Source organism: Gorilla gorilla, chromosome 6, assembly GCF_029281585.2.
Source record: "Gorilla gorilla gorilla isolate KB3781 chromosome 6, NHGRI_mGorGor1-v2.1_pri, whole genome shotgun sequence".
Taxonomy (NCBI): domain Eukaryota; kingdom Metazoa; phylum Chordata; class Mammalia; order Primates; family Hominidae; genus Gorilla; species Gorilla gorilla.
This window is the reverse complement of record NC_073230.2, coordinates 157,349,387-157,374,195: the sequence shown is the minus strand read 5'-3', so window position 1 is coordinate 157,374,195 and position 24,809 is coordinate 157,349,387. Positions and strand designations below refer to the sequence as shown.

The window sequence follows — 24,809 nt, the reverse complement described above, 5'->3', positions numbered from 1 at the left end:
GTGGCCGAATAATACTAACATGCGCATGTACAGAATAAAAGTCCACAGACCAGGCCTAGAATAAAGACTACTCTAGCTCTGTCCTGAAAAAGCTTTAAAACACATCTAAATAACGTCAAGCTGCAGAGAAAAATAATTCAGAGAAAAAAAATGTAGGAAAATGTCACTTGACCAGAAGGAACATCAGTCAATTAGAAGGACAGCCAGAAAGGACAGAACATGGAATGAGCAGATAAGGATAGTACAATAGCTATTAGAAACCTGCACAGGGGCTTAAAGGAAAACATGATCAAAATGAGGGGAAAAAACAAATGAGACAAAGTGGGACTTGTAGAGGTGAAACACATGATGTCTGAAATGAGCAGTGGCTCGCGCCTGTAATCCCAGCACTTTGGGAGGCTGAGGCGGGCGGATTACTTGAGGTCAGGAGTTTAAGACCAGCCTGGCCAACATGGTGAAACCCGGTCTTTTATACTAAAAGTACAAAAATCAGCCAGGCATGGTGGCACGCTCCTGTGATCCCAGCAACCTGGGAGGCGGAGGCTGCAGTGAGCCAAGATCATGCCACTGCACACCAGCTTGTGTGAGGGGGGGGGACTCTGTCTGAAAAAAGAAAAAAAGGAAAAAGAAAAAAATACTGGATGAAATAATACAGATTAGATAAAACAGAAGTAAATATAGCTGATCTAAACACTCCAATTAAAAAGTAGAGACAGTGGATAAAAAAGATGCCTACTATATGATATCTACAAGACATGAACTTTAAATACAGGTCAAAAGTAAAAGGGTGGGAAAAGATATGCAAACAATAATCATAAGCTGGAATAGCTACATTAATATGAGGCAAAGGACAAGGTTGTTAGTAGAAATGAAGAACATTTCATAATGACAAAAGGGTGAATTCATCAAGAAGACATAATTTTCCTAATGTGTATAAACCTAACCTAAGTACAAAATAAATGAAGCAAAAACTGGCAGAACTGGTAGGAGAATTAGACCAATTTGCAATTATAGTTGGAGATTTTAACACTGTTCTGTCAGTAACTGATAGAACAATTGAACAGAAAATCAGCAAAAATTTAAAAGACTCGAACAATACTACTAACAAGCATTACCTAATGATATTAGACCAATCCTACACATCTTTCTTAAAATATAGGAGGAGAAAACACTACTCAATTCATTGTATGAGACCAGCATTATCCTGATACTAAAACCAGAAAAATGTTACAAGAAAACTATGGAGCAATATATATATATATATATATATATATATATATATATATATATATATATATATATATATATATGTATGTTTTTTTGAGACGGAGTTTCACTCTTGTTGCCCAGGCTGGAGTGCAATGGCACGATCTGGGCTTACTGTAACCTCAGCCTCCCAGGTTCAAGCAATTCTCCTGTCTCAGCCTCCTCAGGCAGGAGTAGCTGGGCTTACAGGCGCCCACCACTACGCCCAGCTAATTTTTATATTTTTAGTAGAGACGGGGTTTCACCGTGTTGGCTAGGCTGGTCCTGAACTCCTGACCTCAGGTAATCCACCTGCCTCGGCCTCCCAAAGTGCTGGGATTATAGGCGTGAGCCACTACGCCCGGCCACAATATTCTTTTAAATAGAATTTTAGCAAATCAAACCCAGCAATATGTAAAAAAAGATCATGTATTATGATAATGTTAATCCTAGGAATGCAAGTTTGGTTTAACATTAAAAAATAAAGCAATGTGATTTACCACATTAAGTAAATAAGGAGTAAAACAATATGATCATCTAAATAGATGTGGAAAAAGCATTTGGAAAACTTCCAATACCCATTCATCATACAGCTTTCAGTAAACTATGAGTAGAAGAAACTTTCTCAATCTGATAAAGGACATCTGTTGGAAACCTATGGCCAATATCCTATTTCATAGTGAAAGATCAAACACATTCCCCTAACATAGGGAACAATGCAAAATTGTCAAATCTCAATATTTATTCACTTTTGTACTGAAAATCCTACCCGGTGCAATGAAACAACAAAAGGATATAGACTGGAAAGAAACAAGTAAAAAAAATCTCATTATTCTCAGATAAAATGCTTGTCTAGGTAGACAATTCTGAGGAATATACAAAAAAAGTTATTAGAACTAACAGCAAATTTAGCAAGGTCACAGAAGGCAAGGCTGATATAAAAGATCAATTATACTTTTATATGCCAGAGAGAGACACTTAGAAAATGAAATTAATGAAATAGTAATAATTGCACAAATTCAAAAGCTGTTCAGGACTTCGCATTGAAAACCACAATACGTTGCTGAGAGAAACTGATGAGACAAATAAACGTATAGATACACCATGTAAAGACAGAAATACTAAATATCGTTAAGATGTTCTAATGAACCTGTCTTGGCCTCTCAAAGTGCTGGGATTACAGGCGTGCGCCACTGCGCCTGGCCGGGATTAGCGAACTTACATTGTTTATTTCAAGACTTAGTATAAAGATACAACAGGCTGGGAGCGATGGCTCACACCTGTAATCCTACCAGTTTTGCAGGCCAAGGTGGGTGGATCACAAGGTCAGGAGATTGAGACCATCCTGGCCAACATGGTGAAACCCTGTCTCTACTAAAAATACAAAAATTAGCTGGACATGGTGGTGTGTGCCTGTAATCCCAGCTACTCGGGAGGTTGAGGCAGGGTGGTGCGTGCCTGTAATCACAGCTACTCGGGAGGTTGAGGCAGGAGAATCGCTTGAGCCAGGGAGTCGGAGGTTGCATGAGCCGAGATCGCGCCACTGGCAACAGAGCAAGACTCCCATCTCAACAAAAAAAGATACAACAATAAAGCAAGCATGATATTGGCTAAGGAAGGATATATATAGACCAACAAAACAAAAAGCCCAGAAAATAGACACACACACACACACACATATGGTCAGTTGCTTTAACAAAAGTGCCAAGAAAATTCAATTGAGGAAAAGTATAGTTTTTTTTTTTTTTTTCAACAAATGGTCTTGGAATAACTAGATATTCATTTGGAAAATACTGACTTTGACTCTTCTCTCACACCATTTATAAACATTAACTCGAAGTGATTAAAGACCTGATGGCAAATGATAAAGTGATACAACTTCTAGAAGAAAGCTGAAAAATCTTCAAAACCTTTGGGTAGGCAGACTTTTTAGATAGGACAAACCAACCATAAACTATAAAAAAGATTGGGGCCGGGCACGGTGGCTCACACCTATAATCCCAGCACTTTGGGAGGCTGAGGCGAGTGGATCACTTGAGGTCAGGAGTTGGAGACCAGCCTGGCCAACATGGTACAATCCCGTCTCTACTAAAAATACAAAAATTAGCCAGGCATGGTGATGCATGCCTGTAGTTCCAGCTACTCAGGAGGCTGAGGCAGGAGAATCGCTTGAACCCGGGAGGCAGAGATTGCAGTGAACTGAGATCACGCCACTGCACTCCAGCCTGGGCAACAGAAAGTGAGACTCTGTCTCAAAAAAAAAAAATAAATAAATAAAAGTTATGGACTTGTTACACTTATAGATGCGTATTATACTTCAATTAAGTTCATTTAAAAAAGCAAAAAACAGTGAGGATTGGGATCTTAATGGTAACAGGGATGTCAATATTGATCTACGCATGAGGCTCAGTGGCTATCCGAGGAGAGTCAAATTATTATGTAGCTGTCCATGGTGAGAAGAAAACACTGGAATATTTTAGATGCTACAGCTTGTTAATCTTCTGATACATTTTTAGTTTTTATTATTTTAATTGTGCAAATTTATGGGGTACATGAGAAAATTTGTTACACGTATATAAGGAATAGTGGTCAAGTCATAGTATTTAGGGGTTCATCAACCAAGTACAATACATTTTTGTTAGATATAGTCATCCTACCCTGCTAGCAAACCCTGAATTTGTTCCTTTTATCTTACTGTATGTTTGCACCCTGTAACCCACTTCTCTTCATTCTCCTTCCTCCTCCTGCTCAACTTTCCCAATCTCTGTTATGTGTTTTTCTTTCTACCTCCATGTGTGTAAATCTTTTAACTCCTGTGTATCAGTGAGAACATGCACTATTTGTCTTTTTGTGCCTAGCTTATTTCACTTAAAATAATGACCTCCAGTGATTTTCTGATAATTTTTATTATGATAACTGAAATCAGACTGGCATTTCCCTTTTCGTTTTTTTTTTTTTTTTTTGAGAAAGGTCTCAATCTGTCACCTAGACTGGAGTACAGTGGTGTGATCTCAGCTCACTGCAACCTCTACCTCCCAGGCTCAAGCAATTCTCTTGTCTCAGGCTCCCGAGTAGCTGGGATTACAGGAATGCGCCACCACACCTGGCTAACTTTTGTATTTTTAGAGGTGGGGTTTCACCATGTTGGCCAGGCTGGTCTTGAACTCCTGACCTCAAATGATCCACCTGCCTTGGCCTCCCGAAGTGCTGGGATTACAGGCGTAAGCCACTGCACCCAGCATTCCTTTTCATTTTTTTATAGTACGCTATCCTGGACCATTTGGGATGCGAAAGGATAAGACTGAAAAATATCAGAGGGGGATAAAGAAATGTCCTGGCTATGGTCACTACTACCTACTTAATTATTCTGAGTCTGTCCAGCTTGCCACTGCTATTTGTTTTTTACAAGCCAGCATTAAAAAGTAGCCAGGTTACATTTACTATCTTTCTTTCTTTCTTTCTTTCTTTCTTTTTTTTTTTTTTTTGAGATGGAGTCTCACTCTGTTGCTCAGGCTGGAGTGCAGTAGTGCGATCTCGGCTCACTGCAACCTCTGCCTCCCAGGTTCAAGAAATTCTCCTGCCTCAGTATCCCGAGTAGCTGGGACTACAGGCATGAGCCACCATGCCCAGCTAATTTTTGTATTTTTAGTAGATATGGGGTTTTGCCATGTTGGCTAGGCTGGTCTCGAATTCCTGACCTCAGGTGATCTGCCCACCTCAGCCTCCCAAAATGCTAGGATAACAGAGGTGAGCCACTGTGCCCGGCTATATTTACTATATTTCTTCACATCATATGTCATAATTTTTAAACAGCAAAATGAATAATGTAAAAACCTAGAAAACTTTTTTTCCTAGACTACTATGTTATTGACAACTATTACTTTCCATAGTTGAGTAGCCCCATGTAAGCCTCCTCTAGACATCACCTACCTCCAATGATAGCCGAGTTTCTGTTGACTCCATTTCTTATAGCTTGGCCTTGTCCTGGATTATATGGAAAATCCGCACTGGCTGTACAGAAAGAAAGAGTCAAGTGTCAGAGTCAAGTATACTATTGATCCCAAATAATTTGATACCTATTTCTTCATGCAATTCTTCAACATTCCTGTTTTCCCAAATGAAATCTCCATTTCAGATGGACCCGTCTTGCCATTGTCTCCCACAAGAATCACAACAGCCTCCATCCCTGTTCCTGCTGTTTCTCTTTGCACAAGGCCTAGGTAAACACGACTTCCCACTTGGAGCAATATTAGAGAATCCTAGAGCTACCTGAGCTGGCCTGCTCTAGTTCCACAGACAGACGAGTTTATGCATTTGAATATGTTTCTTACATTTGGTTGAAATCTGCTTCCCATCCACTTTTAACCCCATGCACAACTGGTGGCATTCAATGTATTTGTAGATGAGCTTTTTACAGCTGCAGTATTAAAAAGTTTAAAAAGGAATCATTCCTTTAAACTTGTATTTTTCATGGCTGTAATAAGACACTGGCACACTTTAGGAATTTGTAAGGGGGTAATAATTCAAAACAGTTAAGAAGAATATTAACTGCCTAGTGAATTTTCTGTTTCTTTCCCTATTACAAACGATAAGAATCAGTTGTGTTAAATTTAGGTATTTCTCTAAGACAAAACAAATTTTAAGCCCGGTAAAGGCAAATAGATCCCGAAGTCCATCTGCAGGTCAGCAGACTATCTTCTGTCATCCATAGGACCTAATCCAACTTCAGAAACAATTCACATTTGTTGGTCTTCTGTTGAAAAAGTTAAGGTAAATCTTCCAACAGAAGCAGGTCACCTTAGTCTAAAGCAAGCTCTGGCTACTGGATGGCACCAGTTAAATGTAAAAAGAATTTAGAAGTACTTATTTGGTACAATGAAATGTGTACACACCAGGCAAACAGGTTTATGTTATGATTCAGGGAGAACATTGCTACATACTCCGTTTTCTAACACTAATTTATTCCTGGGCTATGGACTTCCAAGATTATCCGGGATAATGATGAAAAGCAGGTAGAGCCCTTTTTCCTCCTCTTCTCTTGGAAATATGGCAACCAAAAAGAGAGATTCCAGATTCTTTCAACACATGTGATTTAATCCTTTCTCTTTTAGACTTGATATTCTTTTTGTGTGTGTGTGTGGGTGGGGGGGCGGGGGCAGTGTGGGGAAAGGGTCTCACTCTGTTGTCCAGGCTGGAGTGAGTGCAGTGGTGTGATCTTGGCTCGCTGCAACCGCTGCCTTGCAGGCTCAGGTGATTCTCCTGCCTCAGCCTCCCAAGTAGCTGGGATTACAGGCACCTGCCACCATGCCTGGCTAATTTTTGTATTTTTAGTAGAGACAGGGTTTCACCATGTTAGCCAGCCTGGTCTCAAACTCCTGATATCAAGTTATCCACTCACCCTGGCCTCCCAAAATGCTGCAGTTACAGGCATGAGCCACTGCACCTGGCCAGACTTGATATTCTTGTTTAGGACCAGGAAAATTATACTTTTTTAGATAGATACGTATATATATTCCAAATTATCTCAACTATCAGTTGACTGAGTAAAAGCACAGACACTAAGAACGCTACAAATGAAAGTGAACTTAACTCTTGAGTATTCAAGGATTTCATGTTCCCCAAGTCTTTAACTGGGGGATGCAAAAGAGACCACTGATGGTTTTTGCTTGTTTTAACTGGCTCAATCCTTTTTTTTTTTTTTTTTTTTTTTTTTTTAAGATTTGGTCTTGCTGTGTTGACCAGGCTGGAGTGCAGTGGCACAATCATGGCTCACTGCAGCCTGGACCTCCCAGGCTCAAGTGTTCCTCCTGCCTCAGACTCCTGAGTAGCTGGGACCACAGCCATGCACTATCACACCTGGCAAATTTTTTTATTTTTTGTAGAGATGGGGTTTCCCTATGTTGCCCAAGCTGGTCTTGAATTCCTGGGCTCAAACGATCCTCCCACCTTGGCCTTTCAAAGTGCTAGGATTACCGGCGTGAGCCACCATGCCCAGCCAATTGGTCCAATCCTAAATCCAGTTAGCTAGGCAGGGAAATGGGGAGAGCCAACATGTAGAACAGTGTAGTCAGCTACTTTCCCATCAGCTCACTTTCCCATTTCCCTTCAGGATTTTCTGGGGTAGGTAGTGTGGATTAATATTCCCAATCCCAAATGTCAGCCCAAGAATGCAAAGATCTTTCATTTATTAGGCTTATCATCAGCTATAAGATTAATTCTAAAATTATCCTGTGGGAATAAAACTGGTTTATATAAAAACATATAATAAAAACCTTGGCTTTCTTTTTTAAACCTGAATCTTCTCTTCAAATGTATTCATTTACTTATTCACTAAATCTTTATGGAATGCCTACTATATGTCAGACTTCATTCCAAGTGCTGAGGATATACAGTGAACAATAAAATAGACAAAGAATAAAGTTCTTTAGCTCATGAGAACTTCCTGGTCCCACATGGTCTGTTTATTCTACGCATCCTTGAAGAGTTTGGTTTACATAGTCTTTAGATTATATACTGAAGCATGGATGTGGTTTCAATTATGAACTTGTCCATTTATAGTAAATTGCCTGATAAGTCATGCCACCCATAAACCATAAGCACAGGAAGATTTGGTTATGAATGTATACAATTCCCTGCCATAAGCCACCCTTCAAAGACCAAAAGCTATTTTTCAGGAATGAAAACTTGCACCGTTACTGCCCATCTTTTCCAGACCTTTTGACATTATAATTACTCTTCTCTGGACACTATTTAGTCCATGTCCTTCTAGAAAGTCACCAAGCTTGTGAACAGTCTAGCTAAAATTACAACCCAGGTAGGGTTCGTTCCAAAGTCAACAATCTTCTCTACCCTGCCTTTTGAAGGCTAGAAAGGGACAAGGAGTTGAAGGGTTGAGGAGGTCCCAGCTTGCAGACAGTTTGGCTTGGGTTGGGACTATGGGAGGAGGAGCCCTTTTAGGTGATGAGGAATTAATTAGTTTTGTATTGGACATATTGAGTTGGAGGTGCTAATAGGGCACCCAGGTGGAGACATTTACTAGATATTTGGATACTTTGTGAGTGAGTGATATTTCCTGTCTCCTTTTGATAAACGCAGAAATTTCCTGACTTCCTTTTTCTTTGTCTTCCCTTATCCCCTGCCCCGTCATGACCTTCTTTCTTTCTTTCTTTCTTTATTTTTTGAGACGGAGTCTCGCTGTGTCCCCCAGGTTGGAGTGCAGTGGCGCGATCTCAGCTCACTGCAAGCTCTGCCTCCTGGGTTCACGCCATTCTCCTGCCTCAGCCTCCCGAGTAGCTGGGACTACAGGCGCCCGCCAACATGCCCGGCTAATTTTTTGTATTTTTAGTAGAAACGGGGTTTCACCGTGTTAGCCAAGATGGTCTCAATCTCCTGACCTTGTGATCTGCCGGTCTTGGCCTCTTAAAGTGCTGGGATTACAGGCGTGAGCCACCGCGCCTGGCCGACCTTCTTTAAATAATATGTACCTTCAAAATATATTAAGTATAGTGATAAAAAATTACAATGGTAGGCCAGGCACGGTGAGTCCGAGGCAAGTGGATCATGAGGTCAAGAGATCGAGACCATCCTGGCCAACATGGTGAAATCCCGTCTCTAATAAAAATACAAAAATTAGCTGGGCATGATGGCGTGCGCCTGTAGTCCCAGCTACTCGGGAGGCTGAGGCAGGAGAATCACTTGAACCTGGGAGGCAGAGGTTGCAGTGAGCTGAGATCGTGCCACTGCACTCCAGCCTGGTGACAGAGCGAGACTGTCTCAAAAAAAAAAAAAAAAAAAAAATTAGCTGTGCATGGTGGCACGTGCCTGTAGTCCCAGCTACTCAGGAGGCTGAAGCAGGAGAATTGCTTGAACCACTTGAACCTGGGAGGCGGAGGTTGTAGTGAGCCGAGATTGCACCACTGCACTCCACCCTGGAGACAGAGCGAGACTCCGTCTCAGAAAAAAAAAAAAAAAAAATTACAATGGTAATCTGGTTCCCTTGAGGTTACGATAAAAACAGTAGCAGAACATACGGAGATAGTGGAAGGAGTTACCTGAGATGACGCAAGGAGAATGACAAGAGCTATGGAGGAACATTTAAAAATATTCCAGGATTGTTTTGGGTGTAAATCTGAACTCCTTGGCATAGGGAAGAAAGACTCCCTTGAGCTGGATTTCTCTCCTGCCCCTTCCTTCCTGGGGTCACTTTTCCAACTCAACATTCTAGGTATAGGTGATATGGACAGGAGGCAGGGAAATACTGGGTAGAAGAGGGTGGAGTCCCTGGCAAGGGTTCCACACACAAACCTGAGCCCACAGCCCTAAATGAGAACTTCACAGCCCTGTTTTCCCACCCAAATGCTGCTTTTTCCAAAATCACCCTGGCCTGCCATGCCCCCCAATCCTGTAACCATAAAAACCCCAAGCTCCACTGGCAGAGGAGCAGAGCAGCGTGGCAGAGGAGAGAAGAGAACAAGCGGCTGAACATCAAGAGGAGAAGCAGCATCTGAATGTTGAAGAGGTAACTGGACAGTTGGAAAGCAGTTTCGCTGAGGATGACTGAAGAGAATTATCTTCCCATTTCATCCCTTTCCAGCTCCCCATCCCACTGAGAGCCACCTCCATCACTCAATAAAACTGTGTGACCGGATTCTTCCTGGATGCCAGACAAGGACCTGGGTACCAAGAGGGCAGGGGGTAAAAGTCTGTCACCCTGTCTCCAATGAGCTGGTTAACACTTAGCCATCCCCAAACAGTAACTGCTAAAACAGCATTAATTGTAACATACCCCTAGACGCTGCTGTGGGGCTGGAGACCAAAAGCGTTCACCCCAGCGGCGGCACCCACTTGCCTGTGTGCTCGCCCTCCCGCAAAAGGTTTGAGTGAGCTGTACCCCTGTTGCAAGTCCAGTGAAGGGGTCTAGGGAACTCTCCCGTCTCATAGGAGTTCCTGATGCCTCCAGTTGACACACCTTTTCTCTGCCATATGGCACTCTGTCTGGACATCTGGTTTACTATCCTTTTCTTTGTCCATCAGATCTTACCACTTTCCTGAAAGTATCCTCAGCGACCTCAGACTGTGTGTCCCTTTTCTCAATGGGAATAATCTTAATTCTTGTGACTTCTTACATGACAGTCATCCTCTTCAAGTCAGAGACCAATCTTAATCATGTTTGCAGTTCCAGTGACTAACAATGCAGTAGCAAGGGCTAAATGGATGTTCATTGGCTGGCATAATTAAAATCAGTTGATTAAGAGGTATGTAAACATCAGTAGCTTCTTCTGATAACAAAACCTTCTATGCAGGTAGAATTTTGAAAGTCAGATGCCTAGTCTCAACTAAATCCTTACAGTGAGGCAGGTTTCTTATTCTTCCTAACAAAGGAGATGGACATATTGAATATAGAAAATGTATTAGTGACTCCTAGTCCACTGGACTTTGGTTATTGTTAGAAAACAGCTTGTAGAAAACCCTCAGGTCAGGAATCCTTATACATTTCAAGGGCAAAATCTTTTGTTTGTTTAGTGTGAGCACTCCTATTTTCCTGGATTTATTTATGCTGTAAGCCTGGTTGTCCTAATGCATGTGAGTGCTTACCCCCTTGAGGCAAAGCCATTTTATTCTGGCAATCAACACAATTGCTATTTTGATAGATACATTTTATTGCCACTGTCCTTTCCCCTGGGAACCAACATCCTCTTGGAAATGCGCACAGAGAAAAATGGAGACCAAGAAACATGACTGAGACATGGATAATAAAGCTCACCTATTCTACTGCTAACATCCACGTTCCCCTCACCCAGCTTGCTGGGACAGCTGAACAATTTTAGTGGCGTTGGAGTATCAAGGAACCTATACTTTGGGAAACAGTGAGTAGGTCCAAATTTGGCGTGTTAATTTAAAACAGACTAGCTATAACATTCTCAAGACCAGTCTTTCATCAAATAAGCACAGACTCTATTCAACATACTTCTCTTCCGGATCCCCAAATGACACTCCATGTTAACCACCAAAGCATGGTGCCATTCCAGTCTGATTTAGAGTCTTATAAAAGCCCACATATTTCTGCATATTTCCCTTGCACGTGTCCTTCTTGTGTGTGGTCATCCGTGTTCCTATATTTGTAGACCATGTTTCCATTGCACCACTCAGAGATTAGCTCTCCTCCCCTCCTCCACCCAGCACAGGCCAGGCAGGACATATTGCTGGAGGAATTGATGATGGGAGAGTCTTCTCCCAGGAACGTACTTAGTAAACATCCTGGCTAAGGCTTTAGCGCCCACACAAATATGCACTACTATGCTCCTCACCCAAGGGGAAGGCAGATATATTATCGGTCCTCAAACATATTCAGACATGGCTGCAGTCACACCTTAACACACAGATGCGCTTCCCTTCCACTGTCTTTGTCTCCCGTATGAGAAGCAGTCTGAGAGCTCACTACAGTACATTTTCCCTTCTTTCATTTTCAAGTTAAGAAAAATCCCAAAAAATAACAAACAAACATACTTTGTAAGGACAGTCATATGTTGGAACTGGGTGAGTAAAAGTATACTTTCGTTTTCCAAAAAAGAATATACAATATGACAGTTTCATTCCATTTCTAAAGGTGTTTCACCCATCTCTCCACTACCTTCCTGAAAGGCTTTGCTGTGACAGCAAGATGACCAAGGAGTGAGCACCTCTCACATCTGTGTGCTGGGCAGGGGTGCGGGTGATGTCCTTCCCTTGGCTGCAGGGGCAAGAGGGACTCTTTTTTTTTTTTTTTTTTTTTTTTTGAGACGGAGTCACACCCTGTCGCCCAGGCTTGAGTGCAGTGGTGCGGTCTTGGCTCACTGCAAGCTGCAGCTCCCGGGTTCACGCCGTTCTCCTGCCTCAGCCTCCCGAGTAAGAGGACTCTTGAATGACAGTGACAAGTTCTGAACTCCAACATTAAACAACAAAGGCCACCTAGGTTGTTTAGATGCAATGACTGGTAAAGCTCTAACTTCTAAGATTATGTGAAGTGAGTCATCATTTGGACTAGAGTTTCCTCAAACACAAAGCTTTCTAGGGCCCAGCCCAACTCTGAATTCTATGACCATGGAGCAACTTTCAAAGGCAAAGTTGCAAAAATGGCAGAAAATCAAGTGGCTAGTTGTGGTAGAACTGGCCCAGAAGTGCTTTTCTTCCATTGTGGAGTCCAAAACATTTCGTGTTGATTTATGTGAAATTCAAATTTTGGGAACAAGCTGTTTAGGAAATAATAATAGCACTTCCTGCAAGTCAGGCCCTGTTCTCCTTTTCATGCTAACTCATTTAATCCTCATGTGAGCCTTGACACATTCATCCCATTTTGGAAGGATAAAAACTTGTTTGAGGTCACACAACCAGGAAATGGTGGAGCTAGTATTTGAACCCAGAAGTTGGCTCCAGAAACCATTCATTAAACACTCAGCTGAATTGTCTCTGATGAGAAGGTATCCGTCTCTACCAGCTCTATCAAATGACAACAGCATTGTAGGGTCTTAAGGCAACCAACCAATTTAGCCCAACTGCTTTTTCTGTGGTTGGTGGGCTGTCTGGGGAAGCCAACGGAATCTAAAGGCTTCTGACTGTGTTTGCTTTCCTTCAGAAGCTGAGTGTGGAGACATTTTATCTGACAAAGGATAATTACACGTGACGGCAGCGTCAGCTGAGCAACGTGTCAAGCTAAGAACTGAGCCCACGTTGCAGAAGCACAGAAATCTGACCTTCCATTGGTGACACATACGGACCCCTGATGGGCCAAAGCAGCACAGAGAGAATGGCCCATTACCTTTACAGAAACACTTATGAAACCAGGAATCGTGCAAATTGTGCTTTAAAATATTATATTGAATATAACTTTTGATTCCATTTACAGAATGTGAAAAAATTATAAAACAAGTTTCAGGGCAGATGCTTAAGTACTAGAAATTGATTTAAAAGACAGCTATAGGCTGGGCGCCGTGGCTCATGCCTGTAATCCCAGCACTTTGGGAGGCCGAGGCGGGCGGATCATGAGGTCAGGAGATCGAGATCATCCTGGCTAACACAGAGAAACCCCATCTCTACAAAAAATACAAAAAATTAGCCAGGCGTGGTGGCGGGTGTCTATAGTCCCAGCTACTCAGGAGGCTGAGGCAGGAGAATGGCATGAACCCGGGAGGTGGAGGTTGCAGCGAGCCAAGATTGCGCCACTGCACTCCAGCCTGCACGACAGAGCAAGACTCCATCTCAAAAAAAAAAAAAAAAAAAAAAAAAAATTAGCCAGGCCTGGTGGCACACGCTTATAGTCCCAGCTACTTGAGAGGCTGAGGCAGGAGAATTGCTTGAACCTGGGAGGTGGAGGCTGCAGTGAGCCGAAATCGTGCCACCACACTCCAGCCCGGACAACAGAATGAGACTCCATCTCAAAAAAAAAAAAAAAAAAAAAATTGTAAGAACAGAATATTAAAAAGAGATTTGAATTCTTTAGCCTATAATTTCTTGTCTGTCCTAGTGAATAAGGAGAGAGTAAAGTTGTTTTTTTTTTTTTTTTTTAACTACAGAAGATAAATTTGGTGGTTGTGGTTCTTATTTACTAAGTTTCAAAATATTTAGGCTCAGAAACCAATTGCAAACAAAACATATTGAAGTGCATATAAAAATAAATTGAAATATCTAACATAAAACCCCCCAAAATGAAAGGCTCTGGAAGCTTCAGGTTGTCATATATCAGAGACAAAAAAATTAGATCATATCTGACATCTCCTAGAGAAAATATCTCCATGGAAACCACTGGAGTTTCAGCATCTAAAGTAATACTTTGAGACACTTCAACAAAACTGCTGCTATTAATTATAATTTAATTTAAATTGCAACATTATTTTTACAGTGGGTCCGGGCGAGATGAGGTATCTCTGCCTTTGTTCTTAGCTTCTTTGTTTTATTACATTTTATTCTGTTTTCAAATCTGAGTTATATAGCAGAAAATGATTGTTTTTCTTAAATAATGTTTTTAGCCATTCACTATTGATATTTCTGAAACAGATATGAAAACAAATGGTTATCGACTAAGATGCTGAAGATAGAAGGGACATTGTTTTATTTTAAAAGAGGATCCCTGCTAATCACATTTTTGGGAGGGAGCGATTTCTCGTAAGTCAGCAGGTTTTTCTGTAGGCAGAGAATTATGTGGCATGTACTGACATGTCCTGAGTTTCACATTTCTCTCTCTACCCTTCACTTCCTAGTTTCTAAAAAAAAAAAAGTAGCCAGCCAGCATTTCCAATTTCAAACAGGGGAAGGTGATTGTGACTTTTTGGCTCCTGACTTGAAAAGTTAAACAAGCTTTACATTTCCAGCTTCTTAAAGGAATGAGAAAGTGGCAGCTGCTTTCATGATTGTCCAAGATCCAGTGACCAAAAGAGGTCGAGTGAAGAGAAACAGAATAAACAAAGTTGTCGTCATCGGCTATATGTTATGATTGTTTAAACCAACTTTTATATGAAAGGACTGAGTGGGCAATTGATTCCATTGTACTCCCTCTTTCCATCAGTTACTTAGTTAACTTCTGAATTGTCTCAATTGCCTTTCAGGAAAAAGATTTCTTAATGCTCTCAGAGTAGGCTGACACATTGCACTCTTTTGTCTGATTAATGGTAAAGAGGTATTTTAATTGAAAATAGCTCATTAGGCCGGGCACAGTGGCTCACGCCTGTAATCCTAGCACTTTGGGAGGCTGAGGCAGGCAGATCACGAGGTCAGGAGATCGAGACCATCCTGGTTAACACGGTGAAACCCCGTCTCTACTAAAAATACAAAAAATTAGCTGGGCGTGGTGGCGGGTGCCTGTAGTCCTAGCTACTCGGGAGGCTGAGGCAGGAGAATGGCATGAACCCGGGAAGCGGAGATTGCAGTGAGCCGAGATTGTGCCACTGCACTCCAGCCTGGGCAAAAGAGCAAGACTCCATCTCAAAAAAAAAAAAGAAGAAAAAAATAGCTCATTATTAATATATGCTCAGACTTTGTATTTCATAAAATAAACACGAAGGTAATGTATTTGGTGTCCATTTTCATGTGAGATAAATGTCTTGTTATTTCTCAGGTGGGCAAATTGTTCCAGTCCTAATGTTTAGTTATAATTGTTTATAAATCAATGGTCAAAGTTATTGTAAAATGTTGTGGGCACTTGTAAAGTATTGATTGTGACAGCTGGCCTTTATAGATTCTGTAGTTCCACAACCTCTCTACAATTAAGGAGGCAAAAATGCAGAATGGATGATAATTAGGTTAAAGCCACATGGTTAGTGGGTGCCAGAGTCGCTGCTACAAAGACGAGGTCTTTCGACTCCTCATTCAGGACTCTCTCATGTATCTTACTGTAGTTCTCAGGGTGAACCTTGAAAGTCTGGATCAGAGAGCCTCACTGCCAGGAGCAGCTGTCCAGCTGGCCCTCCACATCCACGGGTTCCCCAGCTGTGGATTCAACCAAACTCGGATCAAAAATATTCAGGAAAAAAAAGTTTCAGCTGTACTGAACATGTACAGATATTTTTTTCTTGTCATTGTTCCCTAAACAATCCAGCATAACAAATCTTTTTTTTTTTTTTTTTTTTTTTTTTTGAGACGGAGTCTCACTCTGTCGCCCAGGCTGGAGTGTAGTGGCACAATCTCAGCTCATTGCAACCTCCGCTTCCCGGGTTCAAGTGATTCTCCTGCCTCAGCCTCCTGAGTAGCTAAAATTACAGGCATGCGCCACCATGCCCGGCTAATTTTTGTATTTTTAGTAGCGATTGGGTTTCACCATGTTGGTTAGGCTGGTCTCGAACTCCTGACCTCGTGATCTGCTTGCCTCAGCCTCCCAAAGTGTTGGGATTACAGGCGTGAGCCACCGCGCCTGGCCAACAACTCTTTACATAGCATTTATGTTGTATTAGGTATTACAAGTAATCTACAAGAGGCAATTTAAAGTACATGGGAGGGTGTGTGTAGGTTATATGTAGGTATTTACCACACTATTTGCTATCAGAAACTTGAGGATCTGTGGATTTGGGTGTCTTTGGGGGTCCTGGAACCAATCTATCTCCTGTAAACACTGGGGCAGGACTGGACCACTTGGTTAACAGTGCCGTACGGCTCTTCGTTGAGGTTTGTCGCGGCTTCTTTTCCTTTCCGCTGCAGGGAGTTTATGAATTCATGCTGATGTTAACAGGAGTGCAAGAAGGAAGAAGCCCCAAATCTAGGGGAATATAAATTCGGGAAGTGCCATTTAAACCCCGGTCTGAGGGAAAACGCTGTTTCTCCTGCTGCACAGTTTCCAGAATGCGCGTGGCGGCAGCAGGGTTCCCCGGAAGGGGCTGTCACTTCGTATGCATGCAGGGCTCTGAATGTCAGGGACAAAGGGCTCTGCACTTGTGTAACTGGTGGGTTCTTTGGCCTTGAAAAAGTTGCTGAACCTCCTTAGGCTTTTTCTTCAATTTCTATCTCAGTCTGAGATGCCTTTGGGGGAGAGCACTCTGATTCAGAGCTTTCAGACATTAAGGGGCATACAGATGCCCTGAGCTCTGGTAAAAATGCTGCTTCTGCCTGAGTTGGTCTTGGGTGGGGGACCTGGGCATCTGTATTTCTAACAGGCTCCCAGAGTGCTTGAATACCTGCCTCACTTTCAGTTGTGCAGAAATTTAATGTAGACCATTGGTGACTCAGGTCTCCAGCTGCTCGTGTGTGTGTGTGTGTTTTAATTTAAAGCAGTGTCTGAGAGGGAGCCGAAATAATTCCTTCTGAGAACCTTTTTCCCTTGGCCGAATCATTTGTGTGAATTTAATGATTTGCCTGCCAGAATGCCCCACAGTTCGACTCCGTTAGTTCTATTTCTTTTTAGTGTTGTGAAAGCAATAATAGGAACACTGTGTTAATTTCAGAGAGAATTCTTTACTATTATTTTGAATGTTGGGGGGGGGGGGGAGTTTATTACAGTTTAGGAAAAAACAGCCAAAGAGTTTAATAAATGGTTATCTTAGTATGACCTTGGATACCTTTCCTGGTTCAAAGCAAAAATACAAGTTGAATCTCTAAAGCAAGTTTATCAGGGAGGAAAAATATTGGGATGTTGGCATTTAGGTTCTTGATGCTATGGATGCATTTAAAGGCATATATGAGAGAGAACAGATGCATTTTAAAATTTTCTTTTTAGAGACAGGGTCTTGCTATGTTGCTCAGGCTGATCTTGAACTCCTGGACTCATGTAGCTGGGACTATAGGCATGTGCCACTGTGCCTGGCTAGACATATTTTTAAAAATACTGTACCGTGGATATTTTTTGAAGTTTATGGATTTGTGATTTGTTTTTTGACAAAACATTCTTACTGCTGGTTCTGCTGCTGCATGGGTGCAATGCGGGACACAGCCAGATCAGGGTGGAAAGCCTGAAGCCATACGGGCATATTATGGTATGTCAGACAGCCTCGGTGACTGCCTCTGGCTTTATGGAATGCTGTGTCTCAGATATGGGCGCTCACCAAGTTTTGTGAACACACCTGCTATACAGGAGTCTCAGCTAAGAGAACTTGTGGTTTCCTTATTAGCAAAGCAGTATTAGCAAGAATTGGTTGTTTGCTGAGTCATAGAAATAGCCCCAGTTTCTAGGGAGAGGGTGGCTGAGAAAATTATGATAGTTAAAAGAGGAAAGCAACCAATTATAGTAAGTCAGAAAGGGATATTTTAAGGACATTCTCTGATGTATTTCACCTTTCCTCTTAGGCAGTGGTCAGGGATTCGCACAATTCATAAGATGAAAGTCTTCAGGAGACCCTGGATCTATTGTCTTTAGACTTCTGCAGAGAAACACATCCCCTGGGCGTTATGCAATTATCAGTCAGGGCTTTGGACTTCCACGATGTATGGCTTGGGAGCTCGGTGAAAATAACATTTTATCACCTTAAGTCTACTCAAGAGATGCGCTTCATCATTTGTGAGAATACTTAGGCGCATGTTATTTTAGGATTCAAGCAAGGATGAAGGGATTCCTTTTACTCTTCCTCTGTGGAAATTTCTAGTAAATTCAAAGGCCATACTTTGGCTGTGGATGGACCCTTTGGAAATGGCTGAATATTATTGATTTGCTTTGTCATCCTGTGTCTTTCAAAGGAGTTCAGTGAATAATTAAATATTTTTAAATGCTTTTTATCTTCTGCTGGAACCTTGGTATCTCAACTTGCAGAAGATGCTGTTTTCAGCTTTACACGATGAATGTGCTTCTGCGCTCTGTGGACCAGTTCTGCCAATAGGCATGGGATGTTTGTGTTGTAACTGCTATTTCATCAAAATGTGAGGTTGATCCTTTTTATTCTTAAGTTTTCAGAAACTAGTATAATACATAGATGAGGAGCGTTGCCGAGAACATGGTGGAGTCACCCAGACCACACACAGCTGACCAGATTCTGTCTCCACTGTGCGGTTAGAAGGGGGGCATGGGCAAACCTAAAGTGCTTTTAAAAATTAATTCTACACATATTTTAAGTCTTCCCAGTTGGGCTCTTGGTTTTGAAATACTCTTTTCGGTTGCATTAGCACAAGGGAAATTTATAATTCCAATCCCAAGACAATGTATTTTCTTCCAAGAAGGCTGACTTCAGAGAACTGAGTATAAAAGCTCCATGCTAAATATGCTTCCATTGTTGTCTGAGCTGTTCTCTTCTTGAGTTAACCTGAGATCTCACAAGACAACTAGTTTTCAACTAGTTTTGCTTCCTGACAGGTGAAATGGCAAATGGCCATCGAGGAGAAACTGATGAAACAAATTATCCTTGGTTATTAAAACTTCCTGATGGTTCCCCACACCATTCCTCCCTGGTGCTGGCTCACATCATTATAAAGATAGCGTGATAAAGTCCTGGCATGAGCCGTGTGGCTCTGTCACAGTTCTTCTCATTCATGTCAATGGAGTGTGAAAAAATATTTAATTGGCTCTAGCAGTCTTGGGGATGATTTATTCCCTGTCAAAAAGGGGAATGTGGAACAAGAAAAAGCAAAGCGTATTTAGTAGCAGGGATTTCACCAACAGGTATGCAAATTACATATCCTTCCAGACTTCTGCATTATATTTAAAGGGTGATAGAAAATAGTAAGACAGTTCAGAATAAAGAACTGGAATTATATGTTTTACTCCAAAATTTTCATTGAGAGGAAGGAATAGTGGGAAAAAAATAACTGAATCTGAAATATATGCATTTTCCACTTCATAATGCTAGTCTCTGCATACTTTAGAGTAAGGTGCTATAAACTCAGTCCCCATTGCTTCACAATCCTGATGCACACCAGGAATCCTCTGGGATGGGGAACAGGCATTGGGATTTGTGAAAAGCTCCCCAGGTGACTGATGTGCAGCCAGGGTTGTGCACCTCACTTCTGTGGCCACCCAGTCAGTGTTTGCTGAGGGAATGAATACATTTATTTTCTCTGAGCTGCATTTTCCTTATCTTTAAAATGTGGCTGATAATGTCCACTTTGCCTACCACATGTGGCCATTCCAGGATAAAACAAAATCATGCATTAAAGCATTTCAACAAATAAAATAGCTTACAAATTTAAGTTATCACTACTTTTATCTGTATCCTTTCCAGTTTTCTAAAAGTTAAAATTCCCAAGTCAATGATTGAAAATCATTTTAGCATGTTTAAAGGGGAATTTCCAAAACAATTCATCTTATTTTCTATGTTTAAAATAACTGTACCCCACATTCATATGGCTATTTATGTACAATTACATTTCAACATAAAGCTGATTTTAATTTTTTAAAAGTCTTTCAGCGTTGCTCTCAGGAACAAACTCAACAGCAGAATTAGGAATCTGCACCCGTCTTTAGAATTTCTGAATAGTCTATGCAGAGCACGTGGAATCAGACAAAGATCTCAAAGGAGTGAAGCAATTTATCATGTTTAGTTATTGGTATTTATACAGGGACTTTTCTCTGAAAAGCATGTGGTGATGGGTTAAAAACCTCATCAGGATACTGCTTCTGCAACTGTAGAGATCATAGCAAGGACATGAGGTGCTGATTGGCCAGCAGAGGTGGAACTAACATTTCCAGGTGGTGACTGACAGAGATTCCCCTGTGAGAATTCACACCTGGGAATTCTGACAATTGTCTTTTTAAATGAGGCCGTAAAAGAAGTGATGGTGGATAATTTAGAGGGTGTTGTGCTCCTCTGAGTGCCTCCATAGCTGAGTGATATGGTGCTGTAACAGATGCATGATACCGAAGAATACTCAAAAATGCGGTACAGTAGGAAGCATCTGAATGGGGGATCGCTGGGGGTAAGGAAAGACACACAAGTCAAGGGATAACACTGAGCTCAACTCGCCTCCATTTTCATGGGCTACTCATAGCATTCCTGTAGCACGAGCATGACGCAAAAATGAATACTGTGACTTGCTGGAGTCAGTGGTTCTGCCATCAACAGAGAAGTCACCATGGCAACATGTACAACCGCGTTGCCCCGCACTTAGCCAGCCCCACGTGACACAGGCTAACAGCTGCAATGATTTCCAGGCACAGACCCCAGGAAAATGCACCTTTGAGTGCCATGCCAGGTGGGGTGGGGGTCGGAGGGTGGACAGCCCAGGGAGAAGAACGGGACAGAGTCCTAACCTCCCTGGGGTTCAAAATCTATCGTAGGGGATGAAGGGAAAGAAAGGTAGAGGAAAATTAGGAATGAAAGAAATTCGCGGCAGGGGAAAAAACAATGACCTTAGAGATAGTTCCAAAGCTGGATGTTTGTGCCGGTTTTGCTTTTTTATCACTGGACTTTCAGAGAGTTAAGTGATCCTGGTTAAGACAGAACAGAAGTCTTTGAATAAAGGCAGCCCCTGACATGGCCAGGCCTGTGGAGCCACTTAGAAAGCAGCCCGTCTACACAGAGGATGGCCTGTGAGGTGTTCGATGCTGAAGGGGAATCCAACCCTGCTGCCAGTCATGTTTAGCCACTTAAGTGACGTTTTGCTCTTTGATTATTTCTTCATCATGGCTGAGCCTTGACAGAGGGCACCCCCAACTGCTTTTCAAAACACAAGCCTGCCAAGTCTATTCTCTCAGTGATGTGGGAAGGCTTTGGCAGCTTACGCCAGCCTCTAAGTTCTTTTCAGGTCCCTTAGCAAAAAGTCTAGTGCAAGCCATTGGTGTCAATTACATCTGGAGGGTGCAGTCCTGGAGGCGGGGCTGGGGCAGCAGAGGTGTGGTCAGAAGAGAGCATGGCTGGAGTTTAAGATTTGTTGACTTCGGTTCACATTCTTATAAGACCATGATACACACACCCCACCAAGAAGGAAAATAAGAGAGCCAAACATTCCAATTACAAAGTTAGAGGCCAGCAAATATAAATTTAAAGAAGACACGATGTAGAAAGAAAACAAAGAATTGATAAATAAATCCAAGAGCTGGTTCTTTGAGAAAAGAAAAAAAAAGCCACATAATCTAATCAATAAGGGGGGGGGGGTCAACAGAAACATTCAATATAAAAAACACGAAAAAGGGAATGGAAATTAAATTATTAATAAGTTTTTGTTCAACTCCACAGTAATGAGTTGAAAACCTAGGTTAAATGCATGAATTTCTAGAAAAAGATAAAATAACGGGTATTATCCTAGATGAGAAAGATCTAATTAGACAGATTATCATGAAATAACTTGAGAGAGTTGTCAAAGATCTGCTCCCACAAGAAGCAGTGGGCTCAAGTGGTTTTCCAGGCGAAATCTATGAAATCTACCAGAGGCAGTGCCTCAAGGCTGCTTATCTCCTTGCCACTCCCAGTGTGTTCCAGGGACCCGCTGCATCAGCAGCACCTGGGAGCTTATTGGAAATGCAGAATCTCTAATCCCATGTTTGACCAGCTGAATCTGCATTTGCTAATTTCCCCTAGGTGATTCTAACTAAGCACATTAAAATCTGGATGACACTTATCTGAATCATTTCGCAACTTGGAGAGAGATGGAGAAGACCTGCATGGTGTAACTGGGCGTCACCAGGTAATGAACTTACACATAAACCTTAATCCCAGTAAAAATTTTAAACAATTTCAATAAAATGATTAAAATTCTCAAATCCACATGGGAAAAGCAAATGTGCAAGGATGAACAGGAAAATTCTGGAAAAAAAAACTCAGAAAAAAAGGGAAATTAGCTCTATGAGCCACTAAATGTGATAATAAAAGCTCAATGATAAGTACTGCAGTTTGCTCCCATGTCACAAGGCATCATATCAATGTAATAGACCAGAGAGTCCAGTAGGGACTCAGAAATGAAGGGAATTTAGAAGATGGTAAAGGTGGAGAGGATGGAGCCTCAACCAATGGGGCTGGAACAGTGGGCCATTTGGGAAAATGGGAAAAAATAAAGTGAGATTTCCACCCAAATAAATTTCCAGGGAAGAAAATACGTAGAACTTACAAATAAAACACAAAATTATTATAAAAAACGTGGAATAATTTTAAAAATAAGTTCTAAATGGAGAAGGCATGTCACAAAACCCAAAAGCCATAAAACACTTTACATTTCACCATGTAAAATTTAGTAACTTTTACAAGGAAAAAAAAAATCCCATAAATTCAAAAAAATTGAGATGAAACAAGGAAAACATTAAAAGATGTATTAAAATACTAATTTAATTTACTTAATATGTTAAGAATACTTATAAATCAATAGGAAAGAATATAAAGAGGGAGTTCATGGAAAAATAAATATAAATGATATATAAACATACGCAAAGATACTTAACCCAACTCATAATTAATGAAATGCAAACTATAACAAGAAAATTTTATTTTTCATATAGAACAGCCACATTTAAAAGAATAATATGATGCACTGTTTTGGTGAGGATGTGGGGAAAAGGTATTCATAGATTGCTGGACTGTCAATCGGATTATATCATTAGAGGATGGTTTGTAGTAGTATCAAAATTAAAAACCCACATATCCTTTGACTCAAAAAAATCATGGATACAATGTGATTTTCTATGAAAACACTGTAGAAACAAAAGGTGGGATACAACTAAAATTACCAGTCAAAAATAGGTAAGACTAATATCATAGTTGATTTGAGATACATAAATGCGCTTGGTGTTTTTGCAGGAAAAGTGGAATTTGGATCTTTGCAGGAAAATGCACATTAGCAAGCAAGGGATGATAGTTTTTCTTCACACGATTAAGTGTGAACTGTGTTGGTGACTGAAGAGGGAAAAAGACAAGTAACATAATAAAAAGACTGAGTGTGAGAGATAAAAATGCATTAATCATGCAGTCTTAGCATAAGGAGAGAAAAGGGATCTGTTCAGAAATAATTAAGATGTAATTATAAGAGCAGGAATGATTACTTTTAAGTGCTTGCAGGTGGTAAAGAAAACCAATGATCAGCTTGTAGTTAGGAAGAAAACAGAATAGATGATATATGTAATTTTAAAAAGTTCTTTATATCCATAACTCTTAGCACATGAAGATATAAAAATATTTTATGGCCAGATGATAGAAAGGAAACTTGGAATATAGACAGAAATCAACTTAGAAGTCATAACGGTGGAGGTAAGAGGTCTTCAGAAACCAATCTGTGGCCAGTGGTAAAGTGTCCGATGTGGTGACGGGAAGCCTGAGATCCTAGCTCAGTGCTGGGTATACTCAAGTCTAATAGGGGTATGGGGTTGTTACACTGAGTAATCCCAAGTGCCAAGTTCCATCTAGTTCTTAATATATCTGGGAGAAGACCCACGTGCCTAAGAGGGCTGGTTTTCAGCCACTCTGCCAACCTGAGTGAATCCACTGGAGCAGCTTGGCAGTGGATTCTCAACCCTGGATTCTTGACAATCCTGGCCTTGGTTCTGGGGGAGGTGGAGAATTGGGTGTTAACTCCCTTCCCTCCACTCCTGCTTCTGGATTTTCCATCTCCTACCCACTTCCCTGTCGGAGGAGCTGTGAGAATTCCTGGTTAAGGACCTCCCAGTGTCAGATGCAGGTTAGCGTTAGAGCAGAGAACCAGATAACTTAAGGTTACAGTGGATGCTGTGAATTCACCTGCTAGCAATTTACAGAAGGACTCCCAGGTCCTTTCTGGGGTGAGATGCACCACATCACATACATGCACCACATCACATACCATGCAAACTTTGCTGAGAATCTAGCCTGGACCTACTAGAAGTCCTTTAAAAGAACTAGCTGTGGCCAGGCGCAGTGGCTCACGCCTGTAATCCCAGCACTTTGGGAGGCTGAGGCGGGCGGATCACGAGGTCAAGAGATCGAGACCATCCTGGCCAACATGGTGAAACCCCGTCTCTACTAAAAACACAAAAATTAGCTGGGTGTGGTGGTGCGTGCCTGTAGTCCCAGCTACTCAGGAGGCCGAGGCAGTAGAATTGCTTGTACCCCAGAGGTGGAGGTTGCAGTGAGCCGAGATCACGCCTCTACACTCCAGCCTAGTGACAGAGCGAGACTCCATCTCAAATAATAATAACAACAACAACTAGCTGCAATCTTTACAACTAGAGGATCCCTTAATAACAACAACAACTAGCTGCAATCTTTACAACTAGAGGATCCCTT

General features: G+C 41.5%; 1 protein-coding gene and 1 long non-coding RNA gene across 4 annotated transcripts in view; one reads left to right on the top strand and one right to left on the bottom strand.

Moving 5' to 3' along the window:
- CNTNAP2 (contactin associated protein 2) overlaps window positions 1-24,809 on the bottom strand; it is a 2,292,243-nt gene that overhangs the window by 6,160 nt on the left and 2,261,274 nt on the right. The window contains exon 23 of the mRNA XM_019031540.4: window positions 5,176-5,256. Within this exon, the coding sequence (XP_018887085.3) occupies window positions 5,176-5,256 (81 nt within the window). The remainder of the gene's footprint in view (window positions 1-5,175; window positions 5,257-24,809) is intronic.
- The window catches only part of LOC109027818 (uncharacterized), a 52,190-nt gene that overhangs the window by 21,866 nt on the left and 5,515 nt on the right, over window positions 1-24,809 (top strand). Inside the window, exons 1-2 of one of the 3 annotated variants that reach the window (XR_008681294.1) lie at window positions 20,704-20,817; window positions 22,143-22,248. This is a non-coding gene — a long non-coding RNA (uncharacterized lncRNA). Of the gene's footprint in view, window positions 1-20,703; window positions 20,818-22,142; window positions 22,249-24,809 lie in introns of those variants that run through there. The other 2 variants (XR_002006897.2, XR_008681295.1) reach the window with 2 other exon arrangements.